Below are 16,601 nucleotides of genomic sequence, written 5' to 3'. Positions count from 1 at the left end.
ACAAAATGTCAGATGAAGGTGAATAAAACCTTTTGCAATGTGAAAGCAACAGAATCAACGTATCTTCATTTCAGCTTCAATAAAGCAAATGGGTATTAAAGACAATTTAGGAAACAATATAACAAAAACAGATGTACAAATCAACAGCTTTTTATAAAAGAAATTTTGTAATATTCTTACTTTCCTTTCTCCTCCACTACTTAGACTTGTATCTGTCTCCCCCTGCTGCAAATCATCAGATAAAACAACTTTTCAAAACACTTTCTCATTTTCAGAGACCACATTTCCTGTGCCCTAATATAATGTCCGTACTGAGTGTATTCATTCACTTCAACGCTGATGTTACATCATCAATAGTGGTGACAGTTGGACTCAGTTATAACTTGGAGAGACGCAGAGTGTTGAGACGCACTGGAAGAATTGTGGATCCCTCTGCATAGCTCACCTCTCGTAAAATGCCAGTCCAGCACTTGTCTGCCTTATCATATCTGTGGGAGAGATACATGTGTTAGTGTCTGGTCCTTTTTGTCATTGCACCATCAATACTAAATTAAGAAATGGAAAAGTATACAAAATGTAACTTCAGCAGTCCAGATATATAACTGTCTCCTTTTGAGATACATTGTTTTCAATACATAGAGTAGTTATATAGAAAAACTATTTTTTTCATGGCAGAGACTTGGATAAAAGGAAAGGCATAATAATCCTGATGTTTCAGTTCCACTTAGGTTTGACAGTTTTATTTGACTGTGGGACAACATGCCCAATAATAATATTGGTATGCAGCCATTACCATAATGTGTTATAGGAGAGGTTTGGTTTCTTCCTAACTGTCAACAATGAACATAAAAAAACAAACATTGCTTTACTATGTCTCCAACACATTACTTTGTCTTTGGCACTCAGACCCATACCCAGATGGTACCACTATATTTATAAATCTGTTTTATTTTCTAAAAGGACTCAAAGGTGACTGTGGTTTTAGCAAACATTAATTGAACAATGTATTTTTTGTGGAATTCAGCTTTGTATTAATACAGATTTGACACTCAAATGAATATTAAAAGAGGTGGAGCTCTGTGGTACAGGTGCAAGAGATTTGGGGATTCGACAATACAGACAATGTTGGATTAATTAATAGTTGGTTTGAACCTTGTGATCTGATTTCCTGAAAAACAGAATATCTCAATGAATAGCTTGAGGTGAAGAAGGCCAATTAAAGTTTATGAAATGATGGTCTCATCTCAAACTAAGTGTGGGATCAGATTTTTTGTTTCTGTTTTCAAATTAGTTTGATCCAAAACTTCTTACAAGCCAAGTGTCACTTATAATAGCTGAGAGTTCACCACATCCTGGTTATGATTAACAATAGAAAATAGAAAATAATGAAGGACAACACAGTAAAAATGGTTCATGCACCTTTAAAAAGTCTGCCAACAACTATATTATGATGTGATTTTTATTAAATGTTTAAATAATGTTTGTAAATGTAAAATACATGGACTGAATTACAATGTTACTGTAATGGTACTGTAGTGGACTGTTACCTCCAGATGTCTGTCATCTCTGTTGGGACAGGCTCCTCACTGGTTTCACTTGGCATCATGGCAAAGCCCCCCAACGCGTACAGGTAGCCTCCCGATGAGATTAGATTAAGAGAGCTGCGCTGCTGAGGGAACTCTGTAAACTCAGACCACCTGGAGCACAATTGGACAATAACCACACACACAGAAGTGATGGTGTTAAATAAGCTGCTATATAACAGAATGATACCCAGAGCAGGACAATGAGTGGGATTTTATGACCTAATGATCTGCTGTTCTCGCTCTGTGAGTCATTTCACCAATGTGGACAGATGCACCTCATAACCATGAGATAAAGTGGGTCATATAAAAAAACTGTTGTCTCACTTGTTGCTGGCGATGTCATAGACCTCTGCAGAGCAGGTGAGGCCTGCGTCTGTGACCCCTGTCACCACGTAGATCTGCTCTTTGTGGATGGTGATACCAAACAGAGAGCGGGCCGTCTTCATCGGAGCCAGGTCCTTCCACTCAAACTTTTTGGGGTTGTAGACGCAGACTCTTCTTAGGCATTTCCTGCATAAAAACATGCAATACAATGTGTGAAAGGGGCAAACTTTAAATGAATTTTAGTTGAAACTTTAATTATCTGATGATGTTGCATTGTGCTTCTGGTGAGTCAGCTTTGACTCAGCTTTGATTTAAAAATTCAACTTTTTCTTTTTTGATCTATCAATTGTGATTCCTGAACTTCACAGAAGGATCATGCTTATTGGTTTAGTTTCAAAATTGATACTGTTACATAGTGAATAATAGAATCAGATTGGAACCAATTCTGGAGCTTATTGGCCATAGTGAACATGGTGTGATTAAACTCTAAAATAACAGATTTTAAGTTGTAGACAATCAGGATTGCCACATACTTGCTTTCAGACTTTCCTCCAATAACGTAGACGAGACCATTGTGTGATACAGTCCCATGGCCGTATACTTGATAAGGCAGAGGGTCTGATTCACCCCATTTGAATGACCTGTGTAGAAGAGCATGTAAATACATAAAAATGAACCAATACTAACTATTTGACTGACAAGACAGACTTGATTAATTATCAATATGACATATTTCCAATTGATCGGACACTGAATTGAGTGGGACCGTACTTACTGTCTGTCATAGATCATGACTGAATCCAGGGCGTGCTCGCCTTCTTTCAACTCCCTCCCACCCACAACAAAGATGGAGTTCTCAGCTTCTGTCAGTCCAAACAGGCAGCGAGGGTTTGGTTGTGAGGGCATCCCTAACCACTCTGAACTCACCGGGTCAAACTGAGGATGAAGAGAACAGGTAGTGAAACACACATGATACCCACAAAAGAAGTTGTAAGAAAAGCTCCTTGCTTTCAGATCATAGAGTTAATGGTGGACTTTGTGATTGATACTCCACCTGCAGGAAGTAAGAACTGAACGGTTCATCTTTATCCTCCTCGTTGTAGAGAAGTCCTCCAACAACAAACACCTGGTTCTGCTTAGTCACCAAGCTGCAGTGGTTTTTGGGAATATCTGTTGATTCTGATGCCACAAAGCATTCGTTCCCTACTGGGTCATAGGCCACAGTCCCTGTGTTGTTGATCATGAGTATCAATTCCATCTCAAACATCCCAAAGCGTGGATTGTTGTTGAGTATACCAGGCAGATACCCTTCCTCATCCTCCTCCTCACCCTCACTTCCTTCTCCCCCCTTTGCCCCATCACTGCTGGGATTCCTGGGCTTTGGGAGATGCCCTCTGTGAGCATCTTTGACGAGATCCAGCTCTTTCTTGATCTCCTGGCTGAACCGGATGTACTGGTGGCACTCAACTTTCTCTTTGAAGTAATCCAAAGATATGAGCCTAAAACGGATGCACTGCAGCAGATCTGGCAGGTCCTTGACACGGTTTGTCTCGTCATGTCTTACCCAGTCCATCAGGGATTCAAACACCAGCTCCTCCCGCTCAACATTAAGGGAGTCTGAGGTGATGATGATGGCCAGCTCACTTGGACCCAGCTGCAGGAAGTCCTGGTCTCTGACGACGACCTGGTAACGTTCACAGATAAACTCTTGAGCGCCGACAGTGAGCCGGGGACAGTCCAGCAGCAGCCCCAGTCTGAAGATGGCCAAGCAGTTTCCCAGCACCAGCTTCTCTTGAAGGTAGGAGACACATACGGAGAAGATAGAGGGGATCTGGTACATGTTGGCCACCATGAAGATATCCTGGACATTCTGCTCTGTCAGACTAATGTCTGAGGTGTATAAGTAGCGCAGGATCATCCCCATAACACCTGGCTCCACATCTTTAAGGACAATCTCTCGTTTCTTGCTCTCCTCCAGGTCAGACAGGAACATGGCCTTGAAGAAGGGGCTGCTGGCTGCCAGAACCAAGCGGTGGCAGGGGAACTCCTTGTCCTGGATTTTGAGGATACAGTCCACAAACTTATCATTTTCCAGCAGGTCGCACAGTCCATCCTGAAGGAGGGTCTGTTGGTACATCCGAGGCTGCTCCACCGGGTCTATGGTTGTGGCAGCCATTTTGTTCTGACGCCTGGTCCTGGTTGGGTTTGTGGGCACCCTACTCAACTCCCCACAACAGAGCAGGACTGTCAGCCTGTCACGGGGCTGCTCAGATCGCTGTGGATAGCTTCCACGGGTTGGTAGGCTGCTGGCTGCAGCTGTCTGTGGCTGTCAGTCATTCGGTAAGTCACGGGTATTTATAGACAGGACCCTCACAAAGCTGCGGAATCCATTTTGGTGGACTGCGTCACACAGACCCCCACAAACAGCTGAATGACTAAGCATGGGGGTGATGGCATGTTAAATCCAGTGGAACAACTCACCAGGAAGCCTCACTAGATCTACTTTGACATTTTGACAAATTTTTTCCAAGTTGTTTATTTCCATGCACCCCTCTGTATATACTTTTTCTACCCATCACTCTAGTTCTTCAAAGACTAGCAGGTTAATAAACCTCCCCAGACTTTGGAAAGTCTCAGGTTGAACACGGAAGCAACACTTAACTATGCTGCTCTACTCAGCTACTTAACTACTTAACCGTCCTCGGGTTACAAACAGAATAAATACTTTACAAGTTAAAACACATCTGTGTTGATATGATGTTTTATATGATCAAATTTTAACCATTGGTCACTCTTAAGTTCACACCTTTGTCTTGATTTTTATTTGGTGTTTTCTGTCTCCACTTTAATTATTTGGGTGTTTATTTGAGATATATTGTCAATAAATAAAATGTATTCTTATTATTGTTATATATTGATTTTCTTGTGACAGATGATTAACACACCATATAGGCTACAGTTATTTCAGCTTTGCACAGTTGTCCCTTTACCTTTACATTTTGTATGAATCAAAAACTATCTCAACAAACAGACCAATTTAAATGAATATGGCCAACAGAGTAAAGTAGAAAATAATCACTGACTCATATCATTATATAAATAGTGATGTGACAAAAAACACCAGCTTACATCAGTCAGTTTTGTGACTCATAAATCCAGTGATAACAAACACTGACACCTACCTCCTGAAAATATTTTTAGATTTAAAAAAATGAAAACTCTTGTGTGTGTTGTTGGACCTCTAATGTGTTTTTAACCATCATAATGTGATCACATGGGTATTGATAGCAGCCATTGACCACCTTTGGTCAAACTGGGCCATCTTGTGGTGATAGATGATAATGTCTTGCTATCAAAATGCTTCATCAATTTCCTTCTATTTAAAAAATTAAAATTGTGAATGTTTTAATGCAGTAGCCTTCCAAGCAAATATCAATACATCTATTTTGATTTCCTTTACATACTGTACCAAAAGAAAATCACACGTGAGGTGTCACTTCTGGATTAAAAACAAAACTTTATTCCGAGTCAAACCTTTGAAATAACCATTGTTCAATAAAATCCCTAAAATGAGAAAAGGTTATACAATCTGCATGAATTCATTCCCTGTGAACCGCTGCTCTGAAGACACTCAGCAAGTTTTAAATACAGGCAGAATAAGACTGACCCATGTTCCCTGCTGGGCCTGTTGTCTTTCATGTGTGAACTGACGACCTGGATCATGTGAGAATACAAATCCTGACATGTTGCACACACTAGATGACATGTAAACTGTTGTTCTCTGGATAATTTTGAACTACATAAAATTTTTCAACGCACTGAGAACTTTGATACATACTAAACGTTAAAATAGACTATCCCACACACCGTGATTGTATTTTTGCTTTAGTGACAGAAGAGCAAATATACTTTCAACTGCAAACAATGTGGAGGATCTCCACAGTACCCTTTTATTTTCTGCATTGCACTCATTCATGACACCAGGGTGTCAAGTTTGTTCAAGTTTTTAACCCTTTAAGTGCGGTTAAATATTCTGAGGATTAGGATCTAAGGCATCTAAAGGAAAACTGAGAAACCATCTGACTAAAATTAATCATGTTGAGGAGGATTTTTAAAAAAAATCTAGAATTAACTCAGGAGACAACCACACAGAGCATAGTAGTTGTCCCTCAACCTGAACTATTTGGTATACGTAGCATCCTATAATATTTGGAAGGCCTGTCATTTGCTAAACAATCTTTTGTTTGGATAAAATACAAATGCAAAAATGCACCTTCGGTGGGTTTGTGCCAGAGGACATGACGACTATCTACAGCAAGTGCACTTATATATTAAATATTTCACAGTTAGAAACTTTGCCTCGCTTCTGACGAACCAGCATGAAATGCAGGCTTGTGACCCAAGTAGGTGCTGACCGGCTGTTCCATTCTGTTTCTATTACAGTACACAAGGCCAAGGATGGAAGAATGTGAGGGGGCTGTTGACCATGAAGTCTGTGAAACTCTGGGTTCTCTCGTTCGTTTAATCTGCTTTCTCTTTGCCGCCATTGACTGCCTTCGCCATCTCGGCTTCGTCCTGCAGGGCCTGCTGTCGCTCCCTCTCCTTCACCAGCTGCACACCGCAGTAGGTCACAAGTAACACAGAGAGGGTGGACAGAGGGAAACCTGGAAAACATAAAAGAGTGAGAGGGGATGAGAAGAAACAAGAGGTGAAAGGTATGACTTCACAGGAATGCAGCTGTCTTTGTGCTACGTCATGAGTCGATGTTCAGCTGCAGATAATCCTGAGAGCGACCTCTCCATTTCTCAGTGCTCGCTTGTGAGGAGCCTTTCATTCTCTTTGAAAGAAAGAAACAGAGAGAATGCTCAAGTCATATGATCCATGGAGTATGGCGCCCCTTGAGATACTATCGCTTTTGATGTCAGTCTGTGTTGTCCTCGCTTTTACTGGAAATGACAAAGAAGCCTGAGCTTTATTTTATATAATATGTCCTTGTTGTTCCCTACCTTTGAAAATCAGTCTCCTGGCCACCAGTTTGGCAAACTCCAAACTGTTGAGGGAGAGAATGTTGTAGAGGACGATGGCCCAGAAGTTGGCAGCGTTGAACACACCACGGATCCTGCGCGACATAGCCTCACCCATAACACCCTAGAAAGAGAAGATACATTAACACATGCAGAGATCTTGTGTAAAACTAAATGTCACAAAGTAATATGTGTCTGCTTGTTCCCTTCTTTATGTGTCCTTCTTTTTCCTCACCTCAATGGTAGAAAATGGTGGAATGGAGAAGAACTTAGCGACCCATAGCTCAAAGTTGAGGCCAAAGCAGTTGAAAAAGGACCAGATGTAAACCAGCTGACATGGACCCAGCCACAGGGTGGTGATTGCGAAGGTGCAGAAGGTTGCTATGAGTTCTTTGAAGATTTTATCATGATCCCCACCAATGTAGTCATAAACATACCTGCAATGTTTCAGCTCACGTTTAATATAAAATACTCTTATATAGCGGGATCTGTCATTTAAACCCATGAATTTATATCTAAACACTCACTTGCACAGCCAGTCGTTGATGCCTCTGTCAAAGTGCCTGAAACAGACGGATATTTTCCATGTGAATCTTTTTGCACGTCAACATAGAAATTACACATGGTTTTATAAAGATTGCACACGGCGAGTGGAGGTCGCACGTACGTCTCAGCGAAGACATAGAGCATTGTCAGACACTTCGGTGGCTGAGGAGGGTCCAGGTGGTCCAGTGTAGCCACAGTGTTGATGACACCAAACATCACAGCCGCTTTCACCCAGTCATACACCAGGTTGGAATAAGCCAGGCCAGCTGCAAAAACACGTATGGAAACAACCCCATTTTAACTAAAGGTAAATTAATGCTGGTTAATTTACACTGAGAATAGCAGAGCCTGATTGATATATTGGACAATATATGCCTCACATCCATGTTACTATTGGTGATTATGTTTGCTGATATGAAAATCTTATTTTTTAAAATAACCAATACAGAAAAAAAGTACTTTTCTCTGTTATGTAAAATAATATGTTCATTTACTTAATTCAAATTCTATATATTGTTGTATCTGTGTTTTCTTTTTATTTATAGTTATATATATTCAAGCTTGTGGTTAACTGTCAAATATCTAGCCTCTATTATATTTATTTATCACTTGTTTGATAATGAGATCTTTGGAATCATTGCCAATACACATTTTGACATAAATAGCTGATATATCTATGGATATTGGAAATATTTCACTCCATATAATCAGTATTGGTACAAGTAAAACTAAAACTAGTAAATACTTAATGTCAGTGATTACAATAATGATAACAAACACTGACCACAGCTACACGGATACAGCCTGTAATAAAATTGTATTTATCTATTTAAATTAAATAAACTACTCCAAAGATCTATTAACCATTGACTAGGTGCATAAAAGAGAAGATAACTTTATATGTATGAAGAGTTTTATTGTCCATCATGGTCTCACTGCTTTCTATGAGTCATTTTCACACTAAAGGAGATTCAATTCAAAGGTCAACATTCAATTGATGTCAGTCCACTGTCAGCATTTAAAAAAAGACTGATTGAAGCATCAGTGGCAGCTTCACCCTTGAACTCACCCAGACACCAGTCAGACAGCTTGGAGACCAGCTTCATGTCACTGGGGATTGTCAGGATGTAAAGATAGTGGAAGAAAACGTCCACCACCAGAATAACTCCCAGGTGCAACACAGCCTTGGTGGTGATGTTCCACATCTCCCTCTCTTTGCGGGTCAACTGGGTGTTGTTCGCCTGTGGAATGAAAAACATTTAGCCATCTTTGTTTTTAAGATTTATAGGTTTGTCCCAGTGGGTTATATGTTATAGTGGGAATGATATCTCAAAGCTAACATGTTGAAGGTTTTTCTGTTTGAACAGCAGCAGTAAAAATAGTAGTCATACTTTGTCTTTGTTTTCTGTCTCTGTCAATGGCTTTCAAATTGAGTTTCATGTATAAACACATCAGCTTACATACATATTTCCATCAGCTGTCCTAAAAGTTATTCAGCATGAGTGTTACAGGAGCTGTCTCATACAATGTGCAATCGTGGGTGATTACCTCATAACTGTTAGTCTTAGAAAGGCTGTTCACTTTTCACTTTCATTAATATGGCATTCATCACATATAGTTGAATCTTCACAGCCTCACCTGGGCATGATACCTGTCGAAAGTCATGATGGGTCCGAAGAAGAAGAAGGGGAGGTAGAAGTTGTATTTCAGCAGCTCGCAGAACGTGTAGCTGCCGTCCTTCTTATCGCAGTTCTCTAAAGCAAAGCTCATACAGCGCATGATGCTGAAGCCGCAGCCTCCATAGAACAGGATGTCTTGCAGGTCAAAGGAACCAGTCACCAAGCTTTCCTATAGGAGGAGTCAAAATTATTCTGATCATCTGTTTTTTAAATATGGAGAACAAAGCCTCTAAATTATTCACAACAAGATTACAACAATACACCTTCACCGTTAATTTAGTCTTTTATTTTGGTTTATTTTGAATATATCTTTATCAGTTCTCTTATGCCCCTTGTGTTACTGTAACATGTAGTTTTCCATCTTAACTATCAAGCTCTTTGATGCATTAATTTACCAAGATTGAATAAAACTTGAAGTTTTCTACGATTTAAATCTTAACTAACTCTGCACAGTCATTACTATCACATTGAAAAGTCTGTTTTACTGGTCTTTCTGGAGAAGCAACACCTTCTGCTCATTTAAAAATACAGAAAATCTATTTATATTGAAGAACCATGAAGTCATGGTGATTTCAAGTGGAACTGGGCGCTCCCTCAATAAATTGTATCTCCAGCTGCCACTGCTGGCTATCATTACTGGCTTTAAGATCCTTCTTCTATAAAGTTCCCATGCAGGACCATAGGACAACATCTCCTTTACTCATTCTACATGTCGTGCTCTTAAGTGCTCTTAAAGAACTAATGTAATGGATATGCATGAGAGTTTGAGTTGACTACCGCTTAGTCAGAGAATTTAGTTAGAAATTTACTATGCTACATATTTGATATGCTAGAGATTGAAGGTTTTTGCTACCTAATGCTGAAACAAGTATGATGCAGAAAACAGTCATAAGTGAATATTGTTCAGGAGAGTATTAAAGAGTGGTTCCAATTTTTTTAAACAGCATTTCCAAATAACTCTGGAACAGTAATTGACTGGTGTCTTTGTGTAAACTGGAAAAAAGATCAAATATGATAGGGTGAAATAAAAAATATAATATCCATGTTTACTTGGGATTCAATTTAATGTCAGAATTGTGCAGGATAGGTAAAAAACTAAACTCAAAACTAATATTAGATATCCATTTTTGTTAAGAATTGTTTCTTAACTGTGTGAAGGAAAAGGGGAAAGAGTTATGACTTTCTTTCTCTTTCTCTTCTGGATGAACTTGAATGATTTGATGAGCTGAGCTGTTTTTCGTTTATGTGGCTGTGTTTTTGTTGTGTTGATGTAATGTGTATGACTGTGTGTGGTGGACCCCAGGAGGAATAGCTAATGCTTATGCTGGTGCTAAAAGGGATCCTAATACAAAAAGAAAGAAAGACTGTGGTTTGAACCAGGACCCAAGCTCTCACCTGCCAGGAGTTATAAGGCTCCAACTTGATGGAGGCCAGTGTGGCGAGGCCGGCTCCCAAGCACATCCATTTCCTCTTGACCAGAGCAACACTGTAGAGGATGATGCAGTGAGACAGAACCAGAGCCATGAAGGTCCAGCCCATTGTCACCAGGACTGCCAAACCACCATACACACCAAAGATCAAGGATCTGTGCTGTGGGTAAAGAGGGGCCATCATCAGTGTGACACAGTGCCGAGATGATTGTACTGTTCATAATTAAATGCAACACACATGATGTTAGTACAACAACACTGTTCAACAACAATGGATACACTTAGGATGGAGAAACTGAATTGTGATGGGAAGAATAACAAATGCAGTGTCCACATATAAATGGTTTAAAAATGAAACACGTGACAAATGTTATAAGGTTCACAAGTTTATTAATGTTACCTTACATCCATCTATACCAATCTTCATTGTAAGCATGAAACAAGACAGAAAACATGTTTAAAACATAATAAACTGTTTTAAATATGTCACAATATACACAGGGAAAAATCACGAGTACACACAATAGACACAATCTAACTGAATGCAACTCATGCTCATGCATCAAAATTGGTAGATAAAGAGGTTGAGGTAGACATATTACAAAATACACATCAGTACAAGGTAGCTTTGCACTGACACATATAAAGTGAGCAGAGCATGAGTTAATTCACAAGTGCAAACACACTTATGAACATGAATTTACCAAAGAGACATGCAGTTATACCTGTATGTAGTCACAATGCAGCTCTATATCTCACCGACATCCACACTGACTCTTTCTGCATCTACAGCACACACATGCACGCACCTTTGGAGCTATCAGGGTGAATATCTTGGCAAAGATCACATGACCGATGAGAGCGAAAAGGATATGATTGCGGAATGTAGAGAACCACATCATCCATTCGAAGTCCGCCACATCCTGTGGGAAAGGAAGACGCCTTATTAAGACACACAAGTGCTCTGTTAAGACATTTTGCATCGGTAAAACACAATGAAATAAATAAGGGCAATGTACCATTTTCCTGCCAAAGTAATGCCATCCTGGTTTCACACTTTCTTTGAAGGCCTTTCTGTTTATATTCTCTGAAGAAAGAATGACAGAAAGAAGAAAAGAAGAAAGAATAAATGCATAATCAGCAAAGAGTTGCTGCCACTAATCTGTCATGGTCACCTCAGGAGTCATGTGGAGACACAAAATCAAAAGGCTGATGATTATTTTTATGGTTTTATTTTGAATTTCAGAAGTTGTCTTTTTTTAGCGTTTGGAACAATTATGGCTAAAATATGCTGGATTATAATGGACGGTGTTAGAGCACATTCCGTCCATTTGATAATATCAAATATTACATAATGTACTCTTTGCAGAGCTTTCTATTTTTGAAGCTGACATCTCCTTTCACACAGTCGTAATCTGGCTGTAGGGGATTAGTTAACGGCATAAACCTGAACCAAAATCTAACCCAGAAAGTATTAAAAAATAAAAATACGAATCAAAAATCGTCATGATAATAATTACAATCGTGACAATGCCACTGAGAAATTCAAAGCGCAGCAACATATGTGACTGACATCCACTCTCAGCAGCTCCTCAAGCTTTGCCTGATTACACTAATGGACATGAAAAGGGTTATCAAAATGTGAGGGTTGGTCAGGGAAAGCCTCTTACTTCTTGGAACATGGCCAGACTTCTATTACCAGTAGACAGTGCTACTGAAGCGTGCAGACCAGAGCAGTACCAATGCCCACAGCCATAAATGAACATTTCAAGACACAGAGAGGAAACAGAATCAGGACAAAATGATGACTGACATGATTCTGTCCTGGCCGACCTGACAGCACAAGCTGTGGCAGACAGTACCACTCACCAGATTACACTGAGACCATTCAGATCAGTGTGTGAAGAGGCTAGTTTGAGCATTTTAGTCTTAATTCATGCATTTTTTCAGGATGAAGTGTACCGGGATTGGTTTGGCTCTGTGTAACTTATTCTTAAACTGAAATAGTTCCCTCAGGAGAACAATCAGAAAGTAATTGGACTTTCTTTAAAATGCTTTTATTAATATTTGCTTTGCAAAGCTGGTTTGTAATTTACATTCTGTCTGTCCTTGCTGGTAATAACATTTGATTTGTGTAGATAACTCATTATTTTTTTATTTGCTTCTATTGCTGCTCATGTTTGTCTTCTGCTAATATATCTCTATATTTGGCTTTTACTTAATTGATCATCATGATAACTGGTTAAACATGTAAGTTGTTATTTGCTGTTATTTGATTGTAAGCTGCCAACTCTAGTGCCTTTTCATCCCTGTGGCCAGACACCACAGATGAAAATTTCTCTCTTAGCTAACTCTGGCATTTTCATATGCACTGTCCCTGAAAAATGAACTTAACTAACGTTTTTTTCAGGATGGATATTTTTGGGAATTAGTTTGGCTCTGTGTAACTGATTCTTAAACAGAAATATCTCCATCAGGAGAACAATTAGAAAGTAAGTGGACCATCTTTAAATTGTCTTGATATTAATAGATACATGCAGGAATTGCTTAAGGGAGCTTTGTGTGAAATGGAGCAACTTTAAGCAGAGGACTTATTTTTTTGAATGAAGATTTTAATAAAACAATTCATGTTGTCACTTTTAAAAAAATATTCTAATTGATGGCTTTAACTGGGGTGTTTTTTAACTCGTGAAGTTGGAACAGTTTTTGAAAAATTCGCTCAAAAACTGTTTTCATAATAAGTTCAATATGAAAGGACTTCAGTGAATGTCTGTAAATCTCTTGCAGTGTTATTGATCTTTTAAAACTACACTGAAAGTGTGTAAGTGCTTCAGACAGCTCTTGACACGTCGTCGTCCACTCACCGTTCGAAGCATCAAATATCCAACTGCCTGCCCATATCAAGGCCACACCGAGCACAGCTGTGTACAGATACAGTTCATATCTGGGGAGGGCAGCCTTGATACCCATGGTGAATCTTCACACAGGGAGCCTGATGGGTTGAAAAGCAATCAGCTGCAAACAACATGAGAACTGACTGAAGGCAAAAACTAAGTGTATGAATAAAAACAGACGGATTAAGAACATTTTATCGCGGAGTTTACCAAGGTTTATTGAACCGGAGATTTTCAGATGATGTGGATTATTCTGATTACACTTGTTATGTTTTAGGCCTGATACATCAGTATGATACTATACTGAGACAGCCTTGTCTTACTGTGTTTAAAAATGAAAGATTTGTGTAACACAAAGAACAGAACACAAAATGGTATATATACATATACTGTATATACCATTTTGAGATAAATATATATATATATACATATATATTACTATACATGGTGTTTGTGTGTTTATATATAGCCTCCCTTTTACTGTAGGTTGTTGTGGGAAATCAGCAGCATATAGATTATCTTTATGATAAATGAATTACATGATAGCCCAGTCTAAAGAAAATTTAACACTAACACTTCTTGTGCCAGCACCTATCAGCACAGGTTCTTCTTGTCAGACACAGAACAAGGTGTTTTAATGAGGTGACATTTTACTATAAAGCCTTTAGGATCCATGTAGTCGGTGACTGAAATAGGACTGCAGAGCCCTGGCTCCTCGGAATCAGCACCGTCAGCTGCGCAACCCTACCTCTCCTTCCTATTATAGCTCTTTCACTTGGTGTGCTGTACAGAGCAGGGCAGCTGCAGTGCTATGTGATCTGGAGAGGTGCAGGGGGACTCACTCCACAGAATAATTAGCACTGAATGGAACTGACCAAGAATGGTGCATGGCAGTGAGAAAACAAAGATAGACAGGTTCCAATGGATTGGACACTTGTGTGTGCGTGTTAAAGTTAAAGGAGTTGGACTAACAAGTTCTTCCCATGCCAAGATGTAACCATGGCTAAGAAGGAGCTGAGCAAAGCGTTCTGAATACAAATCCAGCTTCACTGTCTCACTGCTCCGAGCTGATATAGAACTGAAAACAACGCGCGGACCTTTTTCTATACTATTAATTCTGCAATTACACTTTACCCCTATGCACAAATAGAAGACTTGCTTTCACTAACCTGGTATCCGCTTCACACTGTCACAAAGAGAGCGGCAGTGTTTACAGCCCGACTCTTCAGAATAATAAAAGACACAGGGGGCGGCGGTGGTTGCAGCAGTTTTTTTTTGTCTAATTCATCCGTCTTGTAGGGGCTTTGCCGCTGCCTGCGATCACCAGCCTTAGCCAGTCAGGATGTTGCGGACTCAACGAAAGGAGGAGGAGGAGGGGGATATATTTATCCCTCACTACCGCACCGCAGTGAGGGGTGGTCCGTGCAGTTGAGTCCATCAGATCTTAGAGAAGCGCACAAACAGGAGCTGAGCAAGTGGATTAAAGACAACATCAAAGCGAGATACCTGTGGCAATCCCCCAATCAAAAGTATAATGGATCATACATTTGAATATAATGGATGAACATATGGCAGAATGTACTAAATGAAGTAAATTCAAGTTATCATATCAAACACAACAGCCAGTGCTTAAACGTTTTGTTTTGATATTATAGTGTAATATATTGACTCTGTGGTTTGAGATTTTGTTACCAGTCATAGGCTAAGGAATTTGGTGATGCTATAAATGGTTTAAATAGAAACACATGATGAAAGTTATAAGATTCACAAGTTTATTAATGTTACCTTACCTTCATCAATACCAGTCTTCGTTGTAAGTATGAAACAAGACATAAAACATAATAAAGAGACATAATATGTCAAAAATATTCACAGGAATTAATCACAAGTATATACAATAGACACAAATGCAGTCTAACTGAATGCAACTCGCCCTTGTGTTTTAAGTCCATATGTTGTAAGACAGAAGTTTAATTAGAAATATTACAAAATATATTTGTTTGGTAGAATAAAATAAAATTGCATTGAATTTAATTTAACCTTATCCACATCATAGAAGTACAAGGGAGTTTTGCATATACTACTACTATAGCCCATATAAAACGATTAGGGCCACAACCACACACATATTTATAATACATATGTGAATGAATTTACCAGAGACATGCAGTTATACATGTATGAGGCAGCTCTATGTCGGACAGCACACATGCATGCACCTTTGATGTTGTATTGTGTACTCTGTGGTATGAGAATATGTTACCATTTCATAAAGCCAGCTTAAAAATGATGTTAGTTCATTGAAAGTAGCTCTGTCACTAATAATAAAGTATATAAGTATAAGTAAAATGTATTTATGAAGCTTTTTATTTACAGACAAAAGTCACAAAGTGCTTTACATGGCCAAATAAGATAAACAGAGTCACACCACGCAAATATAAAAACAGAAAACAAAAACACTAAAAAGAAAATCTAGAATCAACTAAAGCCTGCTTAAACAAACCTTGAAGATGTAGTATGCGGCATTAAAAAAATGATTTAGTATCAGACAGTATCAACAACAAGTGGACTTGTTTCTATCATCACAAAACAATAAATAAAGTCACCTGCTGGAAAACATCCTCTCCAAAGTCCAAACGTAATCCTGACAGAAATGTTGGGACCGAATCCAAATGGCGGCGGTATATGATCCTTGAGGATGTTTCACACTTTAGACACTAGGTGGCGCTCTCGATTTTTAAAAAAGTGTGTCCACTTGAACTATTTGTGAAAGAATGCGCACGAAGGGTTTTAGATTCAATGTGAAGTATTTGCTTTGATTCTTAAACGAGGTGTTGTTTCCCCTGTGGACATTAACGCTGCAGCCTTGTGTCCGCCATATACAATAACAAAGTGTATTATGTTAAATATGCATATTTTTTGGATTATAATAAAGAGCTATATTGGCCCAGCAGTAATTACAGAGCACCAGAAGCTGGAGCAAACCGCGTCCAGCTGCAGGGTTTGAGCAATGTGCGGCGGGTTAGAGCCGCCTGCCTGAGAGGATCCGTCACAGAAACAAACCGCCCCCTCCCACTGCGAGTGCCCCCGCTTCAGATCTGCAACTCAAATACATAAA

At 39.2% G+C, this 16,601-nt stretch overlaps 2 protein-coding genes across 3 annotated transcripts; both read right to left on the bottom strand.

The window, feature by feature from the left end:
* Positions 1 to 40: 40 nt before the first annotated feature.
* On the bottom strand, positions 41 to 4,228 carry LOC109640520 (kelch-like protein 40a). Its single transcript, XM_020104584.2, has 6 exons — positions 2,965 to 4,228; positions 2,686 to 2,846; positions 2,444 to 2,551; positions 1,911 to 2,096; positions 1,548 to 1,697; positions 41 to 488 (listed from the first exon to the last, which is right to left on the bottom strand). Exons 1-6 carry the CDS (start codon positions 4,084 to 4,086, stop codon positions 377 to 379), a joined length of 1,839 nt encoding a protein of 612 aa, XP_019960143.2. The 5' UTR covers positions 4,087 to 4,228; the 3' UTR covers positions 41 to 376.
* A 1,179-nt stretch (positions 4,229 to 5,407) lies between these two features.
* On the bottom strand, positions 5,408 to 16,491 carry hhatla (hedgehog acyltransferase like, a). Of its 2 annotated transcripts, XM_020104612.2 has the most exons (14): positions 15,274 to 16,491; positions 14,653 to 14,926; positions 13,454 to 13,581; positions 11,609 to 11,676; positions 11,399 to 11,512; positions 10,990 to 11,010; positions 10,555 to 10,749; positions 9,119 to 9,328; positions 8,550 to 8,721; positions 7,602 to 7,746; positions 7,462 to 7,497; positions 7,170 to 7,371; positions 6,917 to 7,058; positions 5,408 to 6,574 (listed from the first exon to the last, which is right to left on the bottom strand). In XM_020104612.2, the coding sequence occupies exons 3-14, from the start codon at positions 13,557 to 13,559 to the stop codon at positions 6,432 to 6,434; spliced, it is 1,554 nt and encodes a 517-aa protein (XP_019960171.1). In that variant the 5' UTR covers positions 13,560 to 13,581; positions 14,653 to 14,926; positions 15,274 to 16,491; the 3' UTR covers positions 5,408 to 6,431. The 2 variants fall into 2 exon arrangements, with proteins under 2 accessions (XP_019960171.1, XP_019960181.1); XM_020104622.2 differs by lacking the exon at positions 10,990 to 11,010.
* Between the last annotated feature and the right edge of the window lie 110 nt (positions 16,492 to 16,601).

This window comes from Paralichthys olivaceus, chromosome 16 (assembly GCF_024713975.1).
Source record: "Paralichthys olivaceus isolate ysfri-2021 chromosome 16, ASM2471397v2, whole genome shotgun sequence".
NCBI classification, from domain to species: domain Eukaryota; kingdom Metazoa; phylum Chordata; class Actinopteri; order Pleuronectiformes; family Paralichthyidae; genus Paralichthys; species Paralichthys olivaceus.
The sequence above is the reverse complement of the archived record's forward strand: the minus strand, read 5'-3'. Positions and strand labels throughout refer to the sequence as shown.

Coding starts and splice junctions, on each gene's coding strand:
- hhatla (XM_020104612.2), bottom strand. CDS start 13,559: ATGGGTATCAAGGCTGCCCTCCCCAGATATGAACTGTATCTGTACACA. Junction 10,750..10,989: donor TTGGTATAGATGGATGTAAG/GTAACATTAATA, acceptor CTTTACCCACAG/CACAGATCCTTGATCTTTGG. Junction 7,498..7,601: donor CTCTATGTCTTCGCTGAGAC/GTACGTGCGACC, acceptor CGTCTGTTTCAG/GCACTTTGACAGAGGCATCA.
- LOC109640520 (XM_020104584.2), bottom strand. CDS start 4,086: ATGGCTGCCACAACCATAGACCCGGTGGAGCAGCCTCGGATGTACCAA. Junction 2,552..2,685: donor GTCATGATCTATGACAGACA/GTAAGTACGGTC, acceptor TCTTCTACACAG/GTCATTCAAATGGGGTGAAT. Junction 489..1,547: donor GAGATGACAGACATCTGGAG/GTAACAGTCCAC, acceptor TCTCTCCCACAG/ATATGATAAGGCAGACAAGT.